Consider the following 22,349-nt stretch of genomic DNA (forward strand, 5'->3'; position numbering starts at 1 on the left):
ATAATTAATGATCGAGTGATCATTATGCTAACTTTTCGTGGGGTACATGTCCTACTTTTTAAAATTGCATTTAGGATAAAAGGACAAAACTATAATGGACGATCCGCGCATTTGCATGGACTCTCAAATAAGATAACTGTTCATCACTACCTGTTAGAGATTCTGTAGAATAAAGATTCCTTGTGTCACGTTTCCTTTTGCATAATCCAAATTGTATGTCCCTATTATGAAAATGATTTAACAATGAAGTGCGGTCACGCAACTCTCGTGACAAAATAAGTTTCTGCATTGTACAATAATTTGTTAATTTAAATTTTAGAAGCAGAGAAAAAATAGTTATACAGACAAGTGAGTTAAAAGCAAAACCCTAGTGAACCAATGGGGTTAGATCTAGTAAAATGAGCTAATCTTTGACCAGATAGTAATCTAATGTTTGAATTATTATAGAAAGATGTGCCCACATTAAGTGTCTGACCTTTTCTCAAATAAGATTTACCTTTTATAAGAAAATACTTGTGAGTAATTCAAAAAAATAAAAAAGAGTACCTCACACATATAAGCCAAAATTATTTTGTGAGATTTCTTGGTAAAAGACTCATAACAATAGTATCCATGTTTTGAAAGAGGCTAGAGACCTCTAATATACTTCTCTCTAATGTCATTTATAATGTCTCACATCAATTTCTTTTTTTCTTTAATCATTAGATTCTTCATAAAGAAACATTTTGATATCTTGAAATCTTAAAATAGTAAAATTTTGTTTTTTTTTTTACAATTTTTAAAAGAAACATATCATAAAATTTAATATTTTTCTTTGAAAAATCATTAAAAAATACAAAAATATATCGTTTTGGTCTTCAAGACATTAAAATGTCTTTTTTTTTCTAACTTTATATAGAAAGCAATGATTCAAAGGGGGGAAAAACAGGAAAAACGAATGCAGCAAGACATGATCTTATTAGAACATACGCGTAGTTGTAAAAATGAACACGGTAGCCCCAAGGAGTATCCAATTTGAGGAGGATTTTAAAGGGGGGAAAAAGAAAAATTATGAACAAGTCTTGTTCTGAATGTAATTTGATATTGAAGTGAAAATATAATACTATTAATTTTATTTTCACTTATAACAATAATTTCACAATGCACAAGTAAATATTATTAATTCAGAAGTCATTTCTTGTTTAACACTTAGTAATATTTAATGAAGTCTCAAAGTTAATTATACCTAACTACTTAAGACTATAATTGACCTAATTGGAACGTAATAAAGCTTATTTGGAATTTATATATTTAGCTTACAGTAGTTTAAAGTATGATTAGACTTAATTAATAAAGCTCTTAACAGTTAAGGAATTCACTTAAAACTACAATTTCACAATTTATAAGTAAAAATTCATAGTTCACAAGTTAAATTTTTTGTTTAATATAATATATGGAATCTTTATAAAATTAATTATACCAACTTAAAACTACAATTGATCTAATTAGGATGTAAGAAAAGTAATAGGGCTCATTTAGGATTTACATATTTAGATTGCAGGTACTTTTAAACTAAATTTAATTAATAAAACTTTTGACAATTAATTTAACTTTCACTCACAACTGCAACTTCATAATTAATAATTTATAAGTAAAAATTCATAATTCACAAATCAAATTTCTTTTTTAATACTTAATATAACATGAAGTATTCATAAACTTAATTATCCTTACTTAAAGCCTATAATTGATTTAATTGAAATGTAAAACTCATAATTCACTCAATAATTATAACCTTAAACAGGTATAATTAACCTCGTGAAGACTCCATGTTATATGATGCATTAAGCAAGAAATTTGATTTGTAAATTACAAATTACAAATTTTTACTATATATTATGAATAAAAGCCAAATTAACAAGAATATTATTGTCTTTATGCCCCATCTCAAATTTACACCCAAGTTCTAAACAACTTGGCTGAATTTATTTGTAAATAAATTTATTATACAGGATCTATCCGTAATTTTCTTAAAAAAAAAAAACCATTACGCAAGATAAGTTAGCAAAAGCCAAAAATTTAAACCCATGGACTGTCATTTGTACTTTAAAAAAAAAAATTACACATTGCAGGCTTCCTTTGGCTCTCTTTTGGCCGCGAAGTCAGAAATTTCTCTATCAACAAAAAGCCGAGTGAAAATCCAGCTAGCATGCTGCAACAATTTTTTTTTTTTTTAACTTTTCCTCTCTCTCATGCCTAGGTATTACATTTTTCTTATTTACAAGGAAGGAATGCAACAAACAACTACATGAATCAAAGTTTGGTGGGTGTCCATTGATCTATTTATCTAGCTCTAGATCTTTGAGTTGCTTTTTCAAGAGGGCATGCTCGTACCTCATTCTCTCAAGCCTAGTCTCAATCATGTACATCTCATCTTTCAGGAAGTGAATCCTTTTCTCCAACCAAGCTATATCTGAAGCGCTTCTGCTCACTCCATATTCCATCCTATTCACATAATCTGTTGGAGTGCTCACATGGATCTGTTGGGGCCTCGACAACAGTATAAGTATGCTAAACTGCTGCAACAGAATCAAAGGTTAGAACTGTCCCATGAATCTATGTATAATACTCCCTCCGAACCACAATATAAAATATTTTCTAAAAACCCCACTTGATCCAAAATACAAGGCATTAGGTAAATTTCATATATTTTTTTTCCAATTATACCCTTATTTTAGTATATTCCATTCAGGATATAACTGGAAAAATGTGAAAATTTTTAAAAAATCAACATTTTAACCAACTTTTTCTGGAAAATGTAAATTATTTAACAATGAATTATTTTTGGGTCCCGAAGGATCATAAAAAGTCAAGGCAACATAAGGCTGGCTAATTGAAGCATTATAGTGAAGAAGTACGCACCTGCATAAAGAAGATAACAGCAAAAATGATAACTAGGAATAGCGAGAGATGGCTCTGACTTTTTAAACAAGACCGGAACTTTGTCACGCATTCTCTTAACATGCATGAAATAGACGTTGAGTCAATCAGATTTCCTTGCAACTGGCTGTCAACGTTGCGATTAGAACGAACGATGTCAGATGTAAGGGGTAGAATTCCAGGGTTATTTGGCTCTTGTGAACTCTCTGAAGATCCTCCGGCTATTTGTTCACTATCTAAATTTACCGCGCTAGTTTGTGCCCCGCCAGCAGTAGGAGCGCTCTCTGCATCATTAAGAGAAAATTACTTCAACCTTCATCATAATTAATATTTGAAAAGTACAAAATCTTTGGATTGACAGATAAGACAAATAATAAACTTTGCAAATATCAAACCTTCTTGTTTTTCAAGGTTCTTTTGCTTCAACAACTCATGAGCCTGACAGAAATGAAATTAGAGATACTCAGACACAGATAATAGTGGAGAACATTGTTGAATACACAAAAAAACATGTTTAACAGATCATATGAACTTGCCATGTTTATCCATGTAGCATAAGCTTCTCGGCATTCTTCAATTGTTGACTGTACTATTTTGCCTGCAATTATTTACAATCACTTGGAGTTATAAATAGTTCGATTTATGACTTTAAAAGCAATGCACACATCCAAATGAACTCAATGCATTAAATACGGGGATTGTGCCCGGGTGAGAGTGAAAGAATGTGCACTGAGAAAACTTCTAAAGATTCAGTGAAAATGAATGTCAATCTCCTCAGAGATAGATCAGACACTTGAAAATGACATTATTTTTAAGAATAATCATTATGACAAAAGAGGGTTAAATTATAGTCGTCAAAAACTAGTGAAAAATTGGGGATAAAAACTAGGCAACTCGTGAAGACACAATCACATCAGATTAAAATGGATCGTCTGCAAATTGTGTCTATTTGTTGCAGAAAAAAATGAGTTATGTAAGTCTAAACAACGTATATCATGCAAGGATTCAAAAATATGTAATTTATGCAGAAAATATAGTGCATCATAGATCAAGAGAAGATAAAAGATATGTAAAAGTTTTATACATACAGTTATACATGCAATTGCAGTGCAGCTATGAAGCTAAACTCAGACATCATCATGAATCTAATTAAGACATTGACATTGTTCAATGACATACATTTTTTTCCCCGTAAAACTACAAATCACTAGACATCCATCTAAGAAAGCTCTTGATCCAAGAAAGTTCCTTGTTCATATAATATGAACTTTGACTTGATTTATCCTGAGCTGAAATCATAATTAAGCATTATAAATTCAGGATGAACTCATCTACCACGAATAGCATGTAAAACCAAATGGCTACATAGCAGATGTAATTAACAACTCTGTTTACTATGCAATTTAAAAATTTAAGATGTGACTTTCTCTATGTTCTTATATGACCGGCTACAAAACAAATGTATCATAGCAGATGCAACAATGTCATAAATCTGAACCATTTAATGTTATATCGGATGAACATCAACAAGTTACAAACCACAAAGTCTTGGTGCAACATAAGGTAATAATGAGAAAAGATGATAACCCAAACAAACCAAGGTTATATATGAGTAAACTATAGACTAAAGGAAAACTGAACACCTTTCCATATAGTGTTCTTCGAAAATGCAACATCCACATAAACCCGCAAAACACAGCACTCTTTTGATTCATTGTTGTCTTTCTGGACATCCCACCATCCCTGGTCATAAATGAGGAAAGTACTTTGTAAGCAAAAACTACAAATGATAAGGGCAAACGTTCTTGGTGAATAGACACTTGAAAATATTAAATTTACTAAAGAGGGACACATGAAGAAACTCAAAAGCAACATAGTTGTTCAATTTTTTTTTTTTTTGGGAATACCAGGTTGTTCAACTTTAAATATTATTATTTATTTTTCAATGTAAACTATATTTCCCAAGCCAAATAAAAGGATTCGTTTAGAGCTTTGTTTGTTCTCCTAGAGTCACAAGAGTAAAGACATTTAAAATAGTATATGCATTTTGAGGCATCCTTATGTCCCTCCTGACCCTCCATAACATTCTACTTTCTTCTTCCCCTTTGTCCATGCACTACCTGACAGAAGTATATATAAATAATCATGCTTATTCTGCCACTTCACAGCCAGCCCATACTTGTTCTCAGGTCAGGCCCAGCACCATTTGTTTTTCCCGAGACATACATGAGATATGTTCCATCCTCTTTTTGGGTTGGATTTCTTTCTTCTAGAGTATACTCTTCCACATAGCCAACTAATTCTGATATATACTTGGTAGTATGGAATACTAAATCCTACATCAGTATAGGAGGCTCAATGAGCTATTTAAGTGGGTTTGCTCTCCCACTTCAACAACTAGCCTTTGGAGTAAAGTTCCCTATCCTGCCTAGGTATCCATCAATTATGAATATGAGCTCTTAAATATTAAACAAATTTAGAGTGATTTTTGAAGATATATTCTGAGATTTTTTCTAATAAAATGATACTTCATATAAAAAGAATAGAAAATTATTTTATCTCATCCAACAATTTTATTTTGAAAAAAAAAAATTACAAAATGTCATATTTAATATAAAAAATTAAAAAAAAATTATTCAAATTCTGTTCGACCATAGTCCAATCATTGACCCTTAAACCAATGCTACAACTCTGGTCTTTTAAAGCTTGAGATATATAGTACTCAATTAAGCAAAAATCACCTCTTTAGATTCCTATATTTTTAGCTAAATTGATCTTCTCTTTTTTCTTCCCCTGAATTTGATCTTTGCTTTCGCAGCTGCAGCTTGGGTATTCTCTAGGGTTTTATGAAGCTAGCTTAGAAGGCTTTGTGTCCATTGATTCAATTGAACGGAGAATTATCTTCTTGTTTTCATCTTGATATAAAAGCACCCATGGATCTGAACCCTAGAAGAATGACCCCTTCTGGAATGGTGAGAGCCATGAACGTGAGCTCAGGAAGCACCAACTCTTATTCAGAAATGCAAGATGGTAATATTCAATAGACAACCATCACAATGACGAGCTCTAGTCTGAATTTCTTCTGTCAGTATATATTTGAATGTTCACATTCATCAACACCGCGTCTATATACAAGTCATTCAATGGGCTGATAGTAGCTCAAACATTTCCTTGAACTTTTCAACAGAGCCGTCCTTTCTCAATGGCATTAACCTTTCTTAAATATCACCATCCGGTGACAATGATGCCTGTCCAGCAACTCCTTAAATTATGGCCAATTCCTGATCAGTGCTGTGGCTTCTAGCCATTAGGACTGGGTTAAGGCATCTGCACCCCCAAAAAGAAAGAGGGGCAAAAAACCAAAATTAGCAGCCTCAACATACTTCTTTCCTTCAATGATGCCATTCATAGAGAAGGATCTCTCCACCTTGAACAACCATTCTTTCAGGTCTTGATAGGGGGGAAATGTCAGGGTTATTTTATCCCTAGTTTAAGATAATTAGGATAATTTACATAAACTTATTTTAATTTGGATATCTTGGTTACTTTTTAAATGAAATTAGTTGGATTAAAACTTTCTAGGATATATAGGATTTATCTTATTACCCTTCCTTATCTTAGTTTAGATTATTTTGATTATTTGGATAGCTATACATAGGGCTCTATAAACACGCCCTAGATAGTTTGATGTTAGACCTTTTTCATGATTTGTATAAGTTATTTAGTTAGACATCTACTCCTTTTCTTTTACTTCACCCTCCTTTCTTTCTCCCTTTCTCCTTTCTTCTACCTTAGTCTATGTTATATAATCATAATATTGAAATATTAGTTGCTGTTATTGTTAGTCGGTTAGTTATAATTGTTAAGGGATATAGCCGTTAATAGGTAGACTGTTACTAGCTGTTGAGGGGTATCCTTATTTATATAAATACCCTACAATTCAATTGTAATCATTATGAATTATCAATGAAGCTTGTGCACTATTCAGCCTAATCCTCTTGTCCCTCTGTTTCTCTTTCTCTCTAATTCCTCTCTCTCTTCTACCTTCTCTGTTATTCTCTCCATTTCTCCCTGTCCCCTCAATTTCTCTCTATATCAGAATTATGCTGATATAATAGTGGCATCAAAGCTAGTCATCCTCAGCCATGGCACACCATTCATTCCACAACTATGAGGATGACCACTAGATGTGGCTTCATCAATGGGGGTGTGTGAAAGAATTCAATGAATTCTTTGATAGCCACACTAGTGGATTAAAACAACAACAACAACAACAAGCCTTTATCCCACTAGGTGGGGTCGGCTACATGGATTGCAAGACGCCATTGTGCTCTATCATTTATTAAGCTTTTAGAAATATTATTAATTAAGAGATCACGTTCAACAACTTCCAAGAGTGTTCTCTTAGGCCTTCCTCTACCTCTCTTAATCGGACTCAAAGTTATATGTTCCACTCTTCTCACTGGTGCCTCCCTTGGTCTTCTTTGTACATGCCCAAACCATCTCAACCGATTTTCTACCATTTTTTCCTCAATAGGTGCCACCCTCACTTTTTCACGTATGTGCTCATTTCGAATTTTATCTTTACGTGTATGTCCGCACATCCATCGTAACATTCTCATCTCTGCTACTCCAACTTTATGCTCTTGCTGTCCCGTTAGAGCCCAGCATTCACTACTATATAACATTGCCGGTCTGATAGCAGTACGATAAAACTTTCCTTTAAGTTTATTAGGCACCTTACGGTCACAAATAACTCCTTTAGCTTTTCTCCAATTAAACCACCCAGCTTGAATTCTATGTGAAATATCTCCACTGATTTCGCCATCATTTTGAATAATGGCTCCCAAATATCTAAACTTTTCCACTTGAGGTATAATTTGATCTCCCAATTTCACTTCCAAATTATTTTCGAATAGTCCTTTATCAAATTTACAATATAAATATTCCGTCTTACTTCTACTCAGACGAAAACCTTTCGACTCCAATGTCCTCCTCCATAACTCAAGTTTGCAATTAACCTCTTCTCTTGTCTCTGCTATAAGAACTATATCATCCGCGAAAGCATACATTTCGGGATTTCCTCTTGAATATGTTCCGTCAAAACATTTAAAATCAAGTTGAACAAATAAGGACTCAGAGATGATCCCTGATGTAGTCCAATCTTTATAGGAAAATCCTTTGTTTGACCACTAGGCGTTCTTATACTAGTTTTTACCCCCTCATACATATCTTGTATGGCTTTAATATAAGCAATCCGTACTCCCTTTTTTTCCAACGCTTTCCAAAGCACTTCTCTTGGTATACGGTCATAAGCTTTTTCCAAATCAATAAAAACCATGTGTAGATCTTTATCTTTACAACGATACTTTTCCATTAATCCCCTTAGTAGATAAATCGCCTCTGTAGTTGATCTACCTGGCATAAAACCAAATTGATTCTCAGAAATACTTGTCTCCAATCTCAACCTGTGCTCAATTACTTTCTCCCACAATTTCATTGTGTGGCTCATGAGTTTAATCCCTCTATAGTTAGTACAATTCTGAATATCTCCTTTATTTTTATAAATAGGAATTAATGTACTTCTCCTCCACTCATCAGGCATTTTCTTGGACCGTAAAATCACATTAAATAACTTAGTTAACCATCTCACCCCTTCTTCACCTAAACATTTCCACGCTTCGATAGATATACAATCAGGTCCGTTAGCTCTACCATTTGCCATTTTCTTAAGAGCTTCCTTTACCTCCTTATCACGTATTTTTCGATAGAATGACAAATTTTGTTCTCCTTCACCAGTTACTAAATCCTCCAAGTTACTAGATGAATCCTCTCCATCATTGAAAAGTTTAGAAAAATAAGTCTCCCATCTATTTTTAATTTCATCATCTGTAACTAAAATTCTTCCCTCTTCATCCTTAATACACCTTACCTGTTCTAGATCTCTTGATTTTCTTTCCCTACTCTTGGCAATCTTATAAATATTTTGCTCTCCTTCCTTCGTCTCAAGGTTCTTATAAAATTCTTCAAAAGCTTTAGAACGAGCTTCACCCACAGCTCTCTTAGTTTCCTTCTTAGCCATACGGTACCTCTCCCAATTTTCCTCATTGTTACACAAATGTATGGCTTTAAAACAGTTCTTCTTATACTTGATTTTGTCCTGTACACTATTATTCCACCACCAAGACTCCTTATCTCTCGGACCAGAACCTTTCGATTCTCCCAAAACTACTTTTGCAACCTCCCGTATCTTTTTAGCCATATCCTCCCATATGATGTTAGCACTTCCCTGAGAATCCCAAATTCCTTTATCCAAAAGATTTCGCTTGAAAATATCTTGCTTCTCACCTTTTAATTGCCACCACCTAATCCTTGGTGTTACTACTTGTCGACGTTTTTGGATTTTACTCATAATACACACATCAAGGACTAGGACCCTATGTTGTGTCGTTACAGCATCTCCAGGGATCACCTTACAATTTTTACAAAGTTTTCTATCTGTGTTCCTAACCAAAAGAAAATCAATCTGCGACCTTGAGGCTCCACTTTTGTAGGTGATGAGATGCTCATCTCTCTTCTTGAAACAAGTGTTGGCAATCTTAAAATCATACGCCAATGAGAAATCAAGAAGAGTTTGCCCTTCATTGTTTAGCTCTCCAAAACCAAAACCACCATGCACCCTCGCATACTGACCAGCTTCCCTCCCGACATGCCCATTAAAGTCTCCTCCAATAAAAATCTTTTCACTCTGTGGTATGTGTCGAATCAACCCCTCCAGATCCTCCCAAAATAATTCCTTAAGACTGGCTTCTGTCCCGACTTGCGGCGCATAAGCGCTAACAATATTAACAGTCTCACGTCCAATTATCATTTTTAAAGAAATAATTCTGTCTCCAATTCTGCTAACTTCTACAACGTTCTTCTTCCACTCCTTATCTATAATGATGCCTATTCCATTGCGTGCACTTACTTTTCCTGTATACCAAAGTTTGAAACCTTGAATATCCTTAGCTTCTTCTCCACGCCATTTTGTTTCTTGCAAGCAAAGGATATTGATTTTCCTTTGAATCATAACCCCTACAACCTCTACAGATTTACAATTTAATGTCCCAACATTCCAAGTACCAAATCTAATTTTGCTCTTATGGACTAACTTCTTTAGCCGCGTGCGTCCAGAATGACGCGGTAGCCCTTGCTCATTTAACACTACATCCGGGCGCCGATGCAGCAGCTCTAACTCACTTATCACTGTACTCGAGCCATGCAGCGCGTTACTTACGGGCAACGACCTAGCATTAACATTATAACGTCTATTGTCCATGTTCATGATAGATTCAACAAATTTTTACATTGGCTGTTGATGGCCTAACACAACCCTCCTCCTTTACCCGGGCTTGGGACCGGCTATAAACACTAGTGGATTAAAATTGCAAGAAAAATATTTAGTTTCTGCGTATGTGGCTAGGCTCAAGCTAGAACTTGTAGAACCAATGCATCTCTTCAAACCAAGAATGATGCAAGAAGCTAGAAGCCTTGCAAGAATGCAAGAAATCATGCTAATGCATAAGGCAGAAGAGAAGCCATGGGCACTTCAAGATGATTATAGGTCACAGGAGGTTTTAGAAAGGGATGAAGGAAGTACACCTCAACAAGATTGTGGGAATCAGCAAGCCAAAAATGGCATTGGAAATCATGGGGATCCCGCAGCTAGAACAATTGACATTGAAGTTGAGTAAAAGAACTGCAAGTTGATGGTAGTGATTTCAAGAAGGTTTCTTTGCACAAGTCGGAAGGTGAAGTAGGCTCGAGCATCTCTAACCATGACTTCTCAAGCTCTTTCACTGCTGGTGTGGGTAAAACCATCAGTCTTGACTTGAGTTTGGATACCCAACACTGTTCAAAACTTCAGTGTTGCCCACTTACAGAGCCACTGTCACCCTCTATTCCAACTTTCTCTTTGCCTCTATTTCTGATCAACCCATCATTACCTATTTCTGTTTTTCTGCCACCGCCACAAGCTTCTCCATTGCTGTCTCTTGTTTCTAGGGTGTCACCGTTGTTGTCTCCTCTGGTTTCCCCATTGCAGTCTAATTCTGTAACTCCAAACGCCCCGTGGTTGTTTGCTCCATCACCACTACCACATTTTGTCCTCTCATTAGTGTGTGCATGGGACATGCCCATTTAAAGACTCTAGACTTCTCACAGCTACAGGACTTGGGTGAACTTTTCACAACAGGAAGGGAATGTGAGAGTAAGCTTCAGTGGGTTTTTTGTCTACACACGTGGCTGCATGGGTCAAAGACAGCTATCCTCCATATCAAGTGGGTGTAGTTTAAGTGGATGGCAGGTAACACCGATGGTCAATACATGGGTTCAAGTTTCAAGAAAGAAAAAGGAACTACTCCCTGATTTTTCTATTCAAAACGCCACGTGGCTAGGTCCTATAAAGGTTGAAAAGTCAAAACCCATTTTGTCATGTAGGTGGAAACTTCAAATGCAAAAGCTATACCTTTTATCCTTATTGAACTTGTACCAGCTTTTGAATTGGGATAATTGCATGGGCCCAATGCCACTCAAAAGGCATGACAATCAACCCATTGAAAAATCTGTCTTATTGGGCTTTTCTTTGTCTTCAACTCCTCCCAACCCACTTGTTTGTTCTTCTATGGCACAGAGGAGGATTACTAAAAATGCTTTTGGGTTCAAGCATGGTGCTCATTATTTCCATTTATTCAGAATCAACAGTAACCAATGACAGCGCACAGTAACTGTGAACAGTAGCTTAAACAATGAACAGTAGCTTCTAAAAGTTTAATGCTCTTTTTCCAATATTTCAACAAGGTTCCCTCAAATTGCTATACATGACCTTTGAGGACAAAAGTCTCTTGGGAGGGGGGTATTGTTATATAATCATAATATTGAAATATTAGTTGCTGTTATTGTTAGTTGGTTAGTTATAACTGTTAATAGAGATACGGCTGTTAATAGGTAGACTGTTAGTAGCTGTTGGGGGTATCCTTATTTCTATAAATACCCTACAAGTCAATTGTAATCATTATGAATTATCCATGAAGCTTGTGCACCATTCAGCCGAATCCTCTTGTCCCTCTGTTTCTTTTTCTCTCTAATTCCTCTTTATCTCTTCTACCTTCTCTGTTATTCTTTTCATTTCTCCCTATATCAGAATTATGATGATATAACATCCTACGTCTTGCCTTCTTGGAGTTTTATCACTAGTTTTACTCTTCAGACAAGGAGAAATGATGGGAAAAAGAATTAGGATTATTTTAAATTTTAAAGTTAATTTCAGTATTTTAAGATTATTTTTTAAATAATTATAGTTGGATTGGGATTTATAAGATTTATCCTAGTGCCGTATCTTATGTAGGATGATCTTATTTTAGCAAGGTTAGTTTAGATTACTTTTATTATTTGAATAATAGAACTTAGGGTTCCATAAATAAGCCCTATGGTGAGATTGTTAGATGTTTTTTATGATTTGAATAAACTATGGAGTTTGGATCTACTTCTCTCCCCTGTTCTCATCACCTAGAAACATGATCAGACATTTCAGATTACTGACAGCTCACAGCAGACCAGCGAGGAGACTAGTCAACTTTGATAAAAGTACTAAAAAAGCTTTGTCTTGCACACTCGCAGGAGCTTGCCAGCTCCTTGGTCATGTAAAAAGTAAGCACTTATTTCTCCTTGAGGCCATCTATATTCCCTAAATGCAGCTTCCTTGTTGCATTTTTGTGGAAGAAATCAGATCTCCGTTTAGGTGCATTTAATGATAATGAAAGAGGTTTTACAACTGGACAACATAATCTGAAAAACTAGTTTTTCTTCTAAAAGAATCTAGTATGGCTTAGAGTTACAGAAAATTTCTGATTATATGCATTGAAGTTTACAGAAGCTTACCTCAACACGGAAATAATCTGCATAAGGTACGCCACTGACTTCTTGTGATGTCTCTAAAACCACATGACTGAATGAAGAAAAAAGTACAATGTCAAGAAAACAAATAAAGTGATTCAAATGCTTCCCCATATATTTCAACTACTCAATGCAAAATTACAGTAACTTCACTTCAAAAAAAATATTTATATTAAAAAAGAACACAAAAATATAGATTTTAAAATAATATAAGAGCAAACTCAGTCATAATTTAACCAAGCATACAGAACTATTACTCAGCAGAGAAGAAAAACATCCTGTAACATTCTCCTTAACTAGATCATGATGAAGAAAATCCCAAATTAACTCAACAATGACTCCGATCCTGAATGTAGGAGCTAGTTGGGGGGTTTGTTTTGGACCCAAATGCAAGACCTCAATCTCCTTTGTCTCCTATATTTCTTATTTTTTTCCAAACTACCCCTATAGTTAGAGTTTTGTATGAAGAATTAGCTACATTAATAATATTCTAATGTAAATTATTAAAAGGAGCGGTAATTTAGGAAAACTAGCATACATCTTTTTACATATAACTAACTTACCTAATTTCCTTAATCTATGTGAATTAGTTAACTAGTTATTCCTATATATGGGAGCTGAGGCAGTATTTAACAAGAATCTTCCTCCTCTCTTCCACTACTTGTACACCCGTGCCCCCTCTCTCCCCAATCAGTAGGCGATATGTGATATGAAGAATGTGGCAATTCACATGATTCCAATATGTTGCAATATTGCATAGACACTGACACCACTTCCTGTTTTTTTGAGGCTGCAAAATAGCTCAACAGATATTTTCTTCATGTTTTCAATACACCGAGCATCAATGTCAATTTCACATCTCCTGAACCCCTCTTCAATAACTCTATTAAGCCACTTTGTAAGGATAACCCAAGCCTACCTGATTATGTTCTTAAACTTCACCTCTACCAGGGACATCCATCCTAGCATCCCCATAACTTTCCCTAAACTTAGCCCCTGTCAAAAACTCATTTAGCCCCAAGAATGTTAAAATCAAACTGCACATAAGTTCAGTGTTTAAGTGCAGACTTAACTCTCTTCCCAGATGAACGAGAGAAGAGAAATCAAAGATAAACATTAGGAGATTGACAAGCAACAGCATAGCTACAACCTGTTCTTGTAGATTCGCAGTGTCTGAACTTCATGACAACCACCAAATTTCGCTCCTTAAAAGGATTCAAAATTACATGAGAAACATGAAAATATAATTGCAAAAAGAAAAAGTGAAACAGGCAAAAACAAGGAACTTTGTATTATTGATTGTTTAAAATAGAAGCAGGTGATGCATACCAAGGTAAAGTTTTATTGGATGTTGAAATGACTTTTCCCGGGTATACCCAACTTCTTGAGACTGCCATGAAGTACACTTCAAGTCTGAAAGTAACCATCATACATACCAAAAGTATAAGGCTTTGAAAGACTATGTATTCTTTATTCCTTACCTTACTTAAAATAAATAATACAAGATCAGCAACAAAAAATTAATATTCCAAAAGCTAATTAAGATGAAAAGGTAATACAAGATTCAAGCAGGCTACCTTTATCTCCACATCTTTCATGAAACAACTCATGAAAATTAACAGCGTCGTCTGATAAAAAGTACCTAAAGAAGTCCTCCACCTTTATCTGCAATTTGTAAATCAGAAGGTTCAGACAAACTTTTTTACACGTTAGTTTCAACTATTAATCAGTACATGCAAGTATTACATAAACATTTAAGTTGAATTTTCAAAATCATGGGAACTATTTTAATATAAAATAGGAGGTTAATATTTTTTTTTACGAGAAATAACATTTAAATATTTAAATACTTATATAAAAATACTTATTTTGAAAAATTCAAAAAAAAATAGTCAAAACATTTTATAAATTAGGGGGGCATGGCAATGCATTTTTTGTTCTTGATAGAAAGCAACTTTCCTTGGTGCCAAGTAAATGAGGCTTATTTGCATTGTATGAAGGAAGCATCAATTTCTTGGTAACTTAATAACATGTACAAAAAATATCAAAATAACGAATTCTCTCTCCACTCTTGCTTTCTTGAAACCTCTTTCATCCATACCAAATACGACTTCAGTGTTTTGGAAAACTACTCTGAGAATCTCAGCCACCTCTAATTTAAAATCATTATACACACACTCAAGTATTTTCTACAGACTGCTGGACAATACGGTAGTGCATCGCAAAAATCAATTCCATATAGGGCAAGGACACAGGTTACTTGAACATCAAGAAAGAAATCCATACACTTTCACCCCAAAGGGAGTCCTGGTGTGGATTATATTTAACATCAACAGATATAGGGTAATCTTTTAGTAACTTTCTATTTGTAACACAAATTACCGGAAACTTTGATTCTGCAACATTTGTATAAGCTTCCGGTACTGCAAAGGCATAAACAAGATCAAAGCATTATATAACAGCAAAGATACCAAGAATCATAAGGACAAAGTAGTTAAACCAAAAACACAGCACACTACAACATTCATAGTATAGATAGATAGATAGATAGACAGTGTATCTTGATCTTGCAAGCATACAATATTTCTCTGAACAACCAATTATTTGCAATTCATAATAAAGCATTAATCTGCAAAGCTAAAATTCTATAAAACATTGGATAATAGTATCCTGTTAAAATACATAAGCCAATATGCTTGCAGCACACAATTTATTATGCTGCATAACAAAGCATGGAATAAGCATGGTGATCCTTCTTCATGATCCAACAAGCTCTAAATCAGATGAAGATTTTCATCATTGTAGATTTCAATAAATGCACAGGAGAACTGCATTAGTTTTCAAAGCATGTTATAAAACTTGAAAATAAATTACGATGAAATCCCAACATGAATGGTTTGTAAACTTCTTCCCATCCTTCAATAAACAGAAAAATCATGCTGCTGATGTTGCATCCAAGAATTCCCTTCCAGTAATAAACTTCATAAAGTCTCAAATATTACAGCACTAACCTAACAAAGAGGACCTTAAGACAACTTAAAAAAAAAAAAAAAACACACACACACACACACACCCCTGCGCAACCCCTCACTTGATGGACCTACTTTTCTTCAGCACAAGGATTACTATTAACACTAACTGCCTATCACATTGAAACCCATCAATCTCCTAAATAGTGCCTTCTCTGTCTATATCCAACAATGCCAGAAGTAACCACATCCGTAAAACCAACAGGTCATGAAGCTTGTTTTCTTCATACAACAGTTAAATGGAATTCTAAATTTCCTCTTCCTCAAAGGGCTGCTCTAAGCTGAATTATCCTGAGAAACACCTAGTCCAGACACTTAATAAATAACATATAAGATATATCCGCTGAATTCACACAAAACAAGAAGTTGCCTTCCCACCAATTATTCCAATTTCTTTAAGTCCTTCATCAAACTATTCCTCCTATCCATAACTACTCTATGGTTAATAGCAATTTCCAGTGCTGATAATTGCAACCAAACATGTCTTACAGAGAAAGAAGAAAAAGGAATAAGGACTTTACTCCTAACATTAAAAAGGAAACCTTCCTCATTGTGACATATCATCCATAACATAAACTTTCAATGAAGTTGGTTGAACCATAGAGATGAAATTGAAATTCAGACATGGCCACAAGGCAATAAATCACCTTTATTTCCAAATGTCAAGCATATTATTTCATATTACAGAATTAATTACACTTTTCTAACCTGAAAGTTCTCAACTATATATGCTACAATAGTAAATACAATTTATTTTCTTTTCATGATAATACGCACATGAATATATGAATGTCTATACAAGGAAAGTACATCATAAGGCCAAGGAGGTTGGCCTCTTTTATAAAATTAATGGGTACCCATGCATCATTGCTGACTTAAGAATACCAAAAACTCTTGGAGAAAAAGTTTATGGGTGTTTTTGCACCTTAACCCTAAGGCCAATATGAGAATAACACCCTTTTAGCTGGACTGTGCAAGAAAGCAATAGTTCCAAAAAGAAGAAGAAGAAGAAGACGGGAAAAGGGAAAAGGAAAAAGGATATTTGTAGCAAACTTGAACCACAGGAGATAAAAAGTTAATAGCCAACAAACAAGTTATAACCTAATTTCTTGATTTGGTCTCTTTAACTAGCACAGCTTCTTGCACAAAATATTTGCAATACAATTTCACAGGTAACTTCTGAATTTTTGAAATAAATACAACCCTTCTGCTGTACAAATTTCAGTAATGATGGTTGTCATAATGTCATGGCTATACTCCACATCCGTGAAGCAATAAGAGAGTAAAATTTTTCCTTTTTCTGCAAATATTATATGGTAACCAGACCTTTCCCTAACCTATAATAGACATTCATTCAGCAATTCAAAAAAGTGGGAAAAAATGACATAGAAACATTTTCTCTCATAAACAAATCATAGAACAATAAACCATTCATGTGCCTTCACCTCAATTGTGAACAAGAAGAATGACCCAAACTCACTTTTTGGAGCATCAATATTCTCTTCCTTCCAATTCCAGGTAGCTCCTAAATCAGCGTTGTTTGATACAGTTTCTGTAACATCAGTTACACCAGATTGCTGCTCTGAAACTTCCATGGATTCATTGTCTTGGCTGGAATTATCTTTGCTCCTGATTCCCACACATAAGTAAACCCTTGATGAGTCCCACATTAAATCAAAGCATTCTAAAGCGACAATTTAATCATCATAAGCATACAGATTGGTAGCGAGTGATTCATTGTCTAGGATCTCAGAATTGTTCGCTTTTTCAATAGCTATAAATCCGTTCTCTTGGCTGCTAGATTCAGATATTGCTTCCTGAAGGTAACGCATAATATCCAATTAATTGACATTCTACAATCTTTCTGGGAATGCAAGATTCTATCAGAAGGCAAAGCAAGTATTGGCATTAGTTGAACTTGACCTATAAAAAATCACTCTACTTTTTTCCAATCCTCCAAACAAAAATGAACTGCCATGTTATTCTTGAACCAGAAAATTAACAAAATAATAATGCATGCATTGAGGGAGTTCATATCATACTAAATAGGACTTGTCAGCTCAAATAAGTGAAAACTGATGCAAATGGATCTTAACAGATAGGCATTTTAGTGGACGGGTAGCCAATCATTATTTTAGAAATCCAAATCCAAAACACATCCAACATCCAAGCCTTGTCCAGAATTGAAAAAAATTTACATCCGACACACCAACATTCTAAATATGAAAAAACTTTTAAACGCAGCAAAAGTGGTAAATTATATATAAAATACCCAATAATCATGACATCCTCCTCATTCTCAACCTATTTGCTGCTTTGTCCATAATCTGGCAACAAATTAATATACTGGCTGGTAACTTTTATTTCCAATAGCATATCACACTGCCTATGTAGAAATAAATGTATGTGCTCCCAAGTCATTTAACCCTCACAAAATTATAAACATTAGGCATCAAGGATCAACATAGTTTTTAATTAACCTGCTGCTCAGTACTGGCTTTGGCAGCATTGCGATGTTGCAACCACCCATCATTAATGATATTAAATGCTTCATCGCGGGACAGAAAGGATGCAAAAAAATGCTGCCAATTATACAAGCGTAGTAAAACATTATGGGGCTGATTGACAAATCAAAAGCCAAATGCAAGGCTAGCACTTTGATCATACAGCATACCTTCTTGCCTCCAGCAAAAATTTCAATGGCATTAGGAAAGAGTCCTGCTGTTTTTGCCTTCCGTACACTGGTTACTTCATCAAGTGGGATTACTCTCTATATCATTAAACCATCAAAATTTATAGAAAGCAATAAACACCAAGAGTGAGAATTAAAAGCAGTGACTGCAGAAATCATACAGTGACCGTATTACAGACCATGAAAAGTGATCCCTTCCAAAGCACAATGCATGCCAACTAGAATCTAGGAAAATCCCAACCACAACCAAGTAAACCAGCTGAAAGCTTATTCAGTTACCTGACTAGGCTGTGTAACTGGAAAAATCCTCTGGACATTTATGTATTCATAAACTTATATGGACATTCTAGACATTTATGGAGAGTGATATATCAAAAGGACTAACAATAACAACAACAAGCCTTAACCCACTAGGGGGAGTCGGCTACATAAATTGCATGACGCCATTGTGCTCTATCATCATCAGAAGGACTAACATGAAGATGAAATTAAATTCTCTGTCTACAACTTAAGAAAAGATCCCCATTAAGTGGGCAAACTTGAACCTCAAACAAGCTTGTAAGACAAGTAAGTGTCTTATACTTCATCCTATGGCTAACAACCAGAATGTTTATAAAACCATAAACACAAATTCACTTCAAGAATACATGCAATATGAGCACAAATTAATAGCCAAAAATTGTTTAAGTAGCGTACCTTTGTCTCAAACCCAAATATGTTTGAGTAAAAACAAATAAAATTTACAAACAGGTACATATGACCCTACAAAACAAAAAAACAAAGAAAGAAAAGATTAACAATAAAAACAAGAACATATCGCTGGTATATCTCTAAAAATGTAGCACAGAGATATCCACAGCAACACAATGCAATGAAATATTAACGTGAGCAACAAATCATGCTCCAGCAACAACTTTCAACCAATGTAAAAACTACCTGAATTAATATATTTTCCTGGAGGGCGCAGTTAAAATCTTCAATAAGGACCTAAAAAATAAATGAAAATCAATAAAGAATAAATAGTTTCTTCAATACCAAACAACCACAGGAAATTTCAGAAACTTCTCAACTATGGTACACAACATTATATATAAACACACTTATCAAACAAAATCTAGCCAAAAAGCACAAACTTCAGCACTCATTCACGTTCAAGGACAGAGTCTATTCTTTTGAACTCTTTTGCCCTCTGTGACGAGAATGGAAAGGTTTTATCCTCTAATCATGAAAAGGAAACAAATGATGGAAAGATGACATGACCAAACCAAATGACAAGAGTCATAAAGTATCATTAATAAGTACAATTGCATTAGTTCTGAAAGAAGATGCAAATTTCACAAGTCACAGAGATTGCTTTTTTCCAAGTCACTTAAATTTCAATCTTAACACAGAATGGCATTAACAATCAGCCAACAGAAAATCCACCTAAAAAGATATTACAATTATAATCAGAAAAGACCGGCGCTCATCAAGGTTGAAAATACTCACCTCCTCCGGCGGAAGGCGAAACAATTGACGATACTCTTCGCTCTTCAATACGTCCGGAGACTGATATTCAAAACCGCAAAAGAAACACGCAACTCAGCAACCAAACACAAAATTAATCCATTCAAAGGACCTCAGCCATCCAGAAGAATTACGCATCAGCAAAAAACCGCCTTAAAAAAAACTCGTGTAATAATAAGCTCAGCACCTCATCAATTTCAGCATCTTGACGAGGGTTCTGCAAAGAATTGCTAGACTGGCTCCGATCAAGACCATTAGAGGGCGAAGCGGACGACGATGGTATGCCGGAGAGTGATCCCGAAGGCGAGGCATCCATACGCTGAGTCTGCGGTTCACTCATGCCGCCGGCTTCGGCGGCGGCGACAGCCATAGAATGGAAGAAAACGACAGAAAGAGAGAGGAAGAGATCTGGAAAAAGAGCGAAGAAGAGAGAGAGAGGCCAGGTCGGTGGTTGTTGGAGAAGCTGAAATTCAAGCGTTCGGAGAACGGAAACGTTCAGAACGTGAGCATGGAGTTACGGGTAGAGTCAAACGTCAGTAGTTCAGGAAAGGAGTCATTATCGTCTGGCTTAATTGACTAGCCGAACGTGGATTTAATATTATATTATAATTAATTATAATTTTTATAATTATAATTTACAATTACAGCTCTGTCTAAACTCCATAGGATCACCAAGCATCGGGTAATTCAAATTCAATTTAATTTTATCAATTTATTTGTTAAATTTATTTCAAATATCAATTTAATTGTTATTATTTAAAAAAATTAATATTGTTAAAATTTACTGACATGTAGATTGATAAAAATATATATTATTATTTAGGCACAAAACATACTAAAAATTTAAACAAATGAAATGTAGTATAAGTAGCTAGATATATAAAAATTAATCTGATTTTAGAATTAATTTATTTTTATTTAACTATATATGCATGTTAAGTTATTAATATATTTTACATATTAGATTAATTTATATTTAATTTGTATTTTAAACCTTAAAGACTAACATGATAATTTAAAAAAATATAAAAGACTTAATTTTAATTAATTAAATTTAAGAAATAAGATTAATTATTAAGGAAAATTTAAAGAACTAAAAATTTTATTATTTTTTTGTAATATAATATACTCCTTGGTATACCAAAAATAATAATATAATATACTCCCTCCATTAAAAAATATAAAGTATTTTTTAAGAAGTTGAATATTTAAAAATGTAAGCATTTTTAATCTTTTGAGTTATAATCATTGTTATTTTTCAAAAATGCCCCTATTGATAATAACTTTATATTTATTATAGGGTGTTTAATATGGGTAAATATGAAAAGATAGGATTAGTTAAAAAGTAGATAACTACTTTATTAGGGGGTAAGATTTGATTAAAAATACATTATATTTTTTAACGGAGAGAGTACTCCTTGTGGTCCAAAATATAATTTTTTTTCTTCTAACTAATATTGGTCCAAAATATAAGCAACATACTACTTGTTAAAAGAAAAAAAAAATCTCATTTTATCCATTGCATTTACTAACCCAGATTCTGGTATGAATTTATGACTTTGTTTACCTCACCATAAGTAATTAGCACTAAGAATAAAAGGAAAAAATAATATATATTTTTAAAAGAATAAAAATTTTATTGGCATGAAAATGAAAACGAAAATTTTTATTAAAAGCTGTTTAGAAGATATTTTATTGCTTTTTTAAAAATTTGTTAGTTTTTATTGTTTCATGGTGGAAATGAACTTGGCCTTTTTACAAAATGATGATGATAACAATGATAATGGAAATGAATTAGCCGTAAAGTTTACGCCTTAAGTGAGTTCTTCGCCGGCACTAACCATTTTGTGAGACATCTTTCTTGGCTTTGCAGTTGAGCCAGAGCAAGTGGTTCGGTTTTGTTTCCTATTTGTTGGACTGGTGGTTGGATGAGATCCACGCAACACTGAAAACGATTTAATACTTAATAACTACTCTAATTTAATGGGGGAAATGATATTTAAGGACCTACTGAAAATATTAATTACTATTGAAGGTTTGTTATGAATCTATAACTCCATAACCTCTTGGAATTTCGCCTCATGTTAATGTCATTTACCCTATAACTCATAAACGGGTGATTTTCTAATATTTACTTGCATAATCTACAATGATTTTATGCTTTACAATAATGTAGAATAATTTTTTTTATTTATAAAATTTGAACTCTTTTGTAGAGTTGGAGGCTTATAAATAGAAGCTATATACTATCCTTTTGAGATACTTAA

General features: G+C 34.1%; 1 protein-coding gene across 4 annotated transcripts; it reads right to left on the reverse strand.

The window, feature by feature from the left end:
• Positions 1–2,057: 2,057 nt before the first annotated feature.
• Positions 2,058–20,633, reverse strand: LOC129288736 (protein VASCULAR ASSOCIATED DEATH 1, chloroplastic-like). 4 transcript variants are annotated; one of them, XM_054925466.1, is made up of 18 exons: positions 20,270–20,627; positions 20,065–20,124; positions 19,513–19,563; positions 19,273–19,338; positions 18,559–18,654; positions 18,365–18,466; positions 17,601–17,701; positions 17,365–17,513; positions 15,238–15,278; positions 14,433–14,520; positions 14,185–14,268; positions 14,006–14,060; positions 12,841–12,907; positions 4,563–4,662; positions 3,456–3,517; positions 3,315–3,357; positions 2,902–3,203; positions 2,058–2,558 (listed from the first exon to the last, which is right to left on the reverse strand). In XM_054925466.1, the coding sequence occupies exons 1-18, from the start codon at positions 20,450–20,452 to the stop codon at positions 2,319–2,321; spliced, it is 1,890 nt and encodes a 629-aa protein (XP_054781441.1). In that variant the 5' UTR covers positions 20,453–20,627; the 3' UTR covers positions 2,058–2,318. The 4 variants fall into 4 exon arrangements, with proteins under 4 accessions (XP_054781441.1, XP_054781442.1, XP_054781443.1 ...); XM_054925467.1 differs by having other exon boundaries at positions 2,058–2,555; positions 20,270–20,626; XM_054925468.1 differs by lacking the exon at positions 18,365–18,466.
• Positions 20,634–22,349: the final 1,716 nt, after the last annotated feature.

Source organism: Prosopis cineraria, unplaced genomic scaffold (assembly GCF_029017545.1).
Source record: "Prosopis cineraria cultivar Desert tree isolate PC_DT_omini unplaced genomic scaffold, ASM2901754v1 PC12, whole genome shotgun sequence".
Classification (NCBI taxonomy): Eukaryota; Viridiplantae; Streptophyta; class Magnoliopsida; order Fabales; family Fabaceae; genus Prosopis; species Prosopis cineraria.

Coding starts and splice junctions, on each gene's coding strand:
- LOC129288736 (XM_054925466.1), bottom strand. CDS start 20,452: ATGGCTGTCGCCGCCGCCGAAGCCGGCGGCATGAGTGAACCGCAGACT. Junction 18,467..18,558: donor TTTTTGCTGGAGGCAAGAAG/GTATGCTGTATG, acceptor TATAATTGGCAG/CATTTTTTTGCATCCTTTCT. Junction 4,663..12,840: donor CAGATTATTTCCGTGTTGAG/GTAAGCTTCTGT, acceptor ATTTATGACCAG/GGATGGTGGGATGTCCAGAA.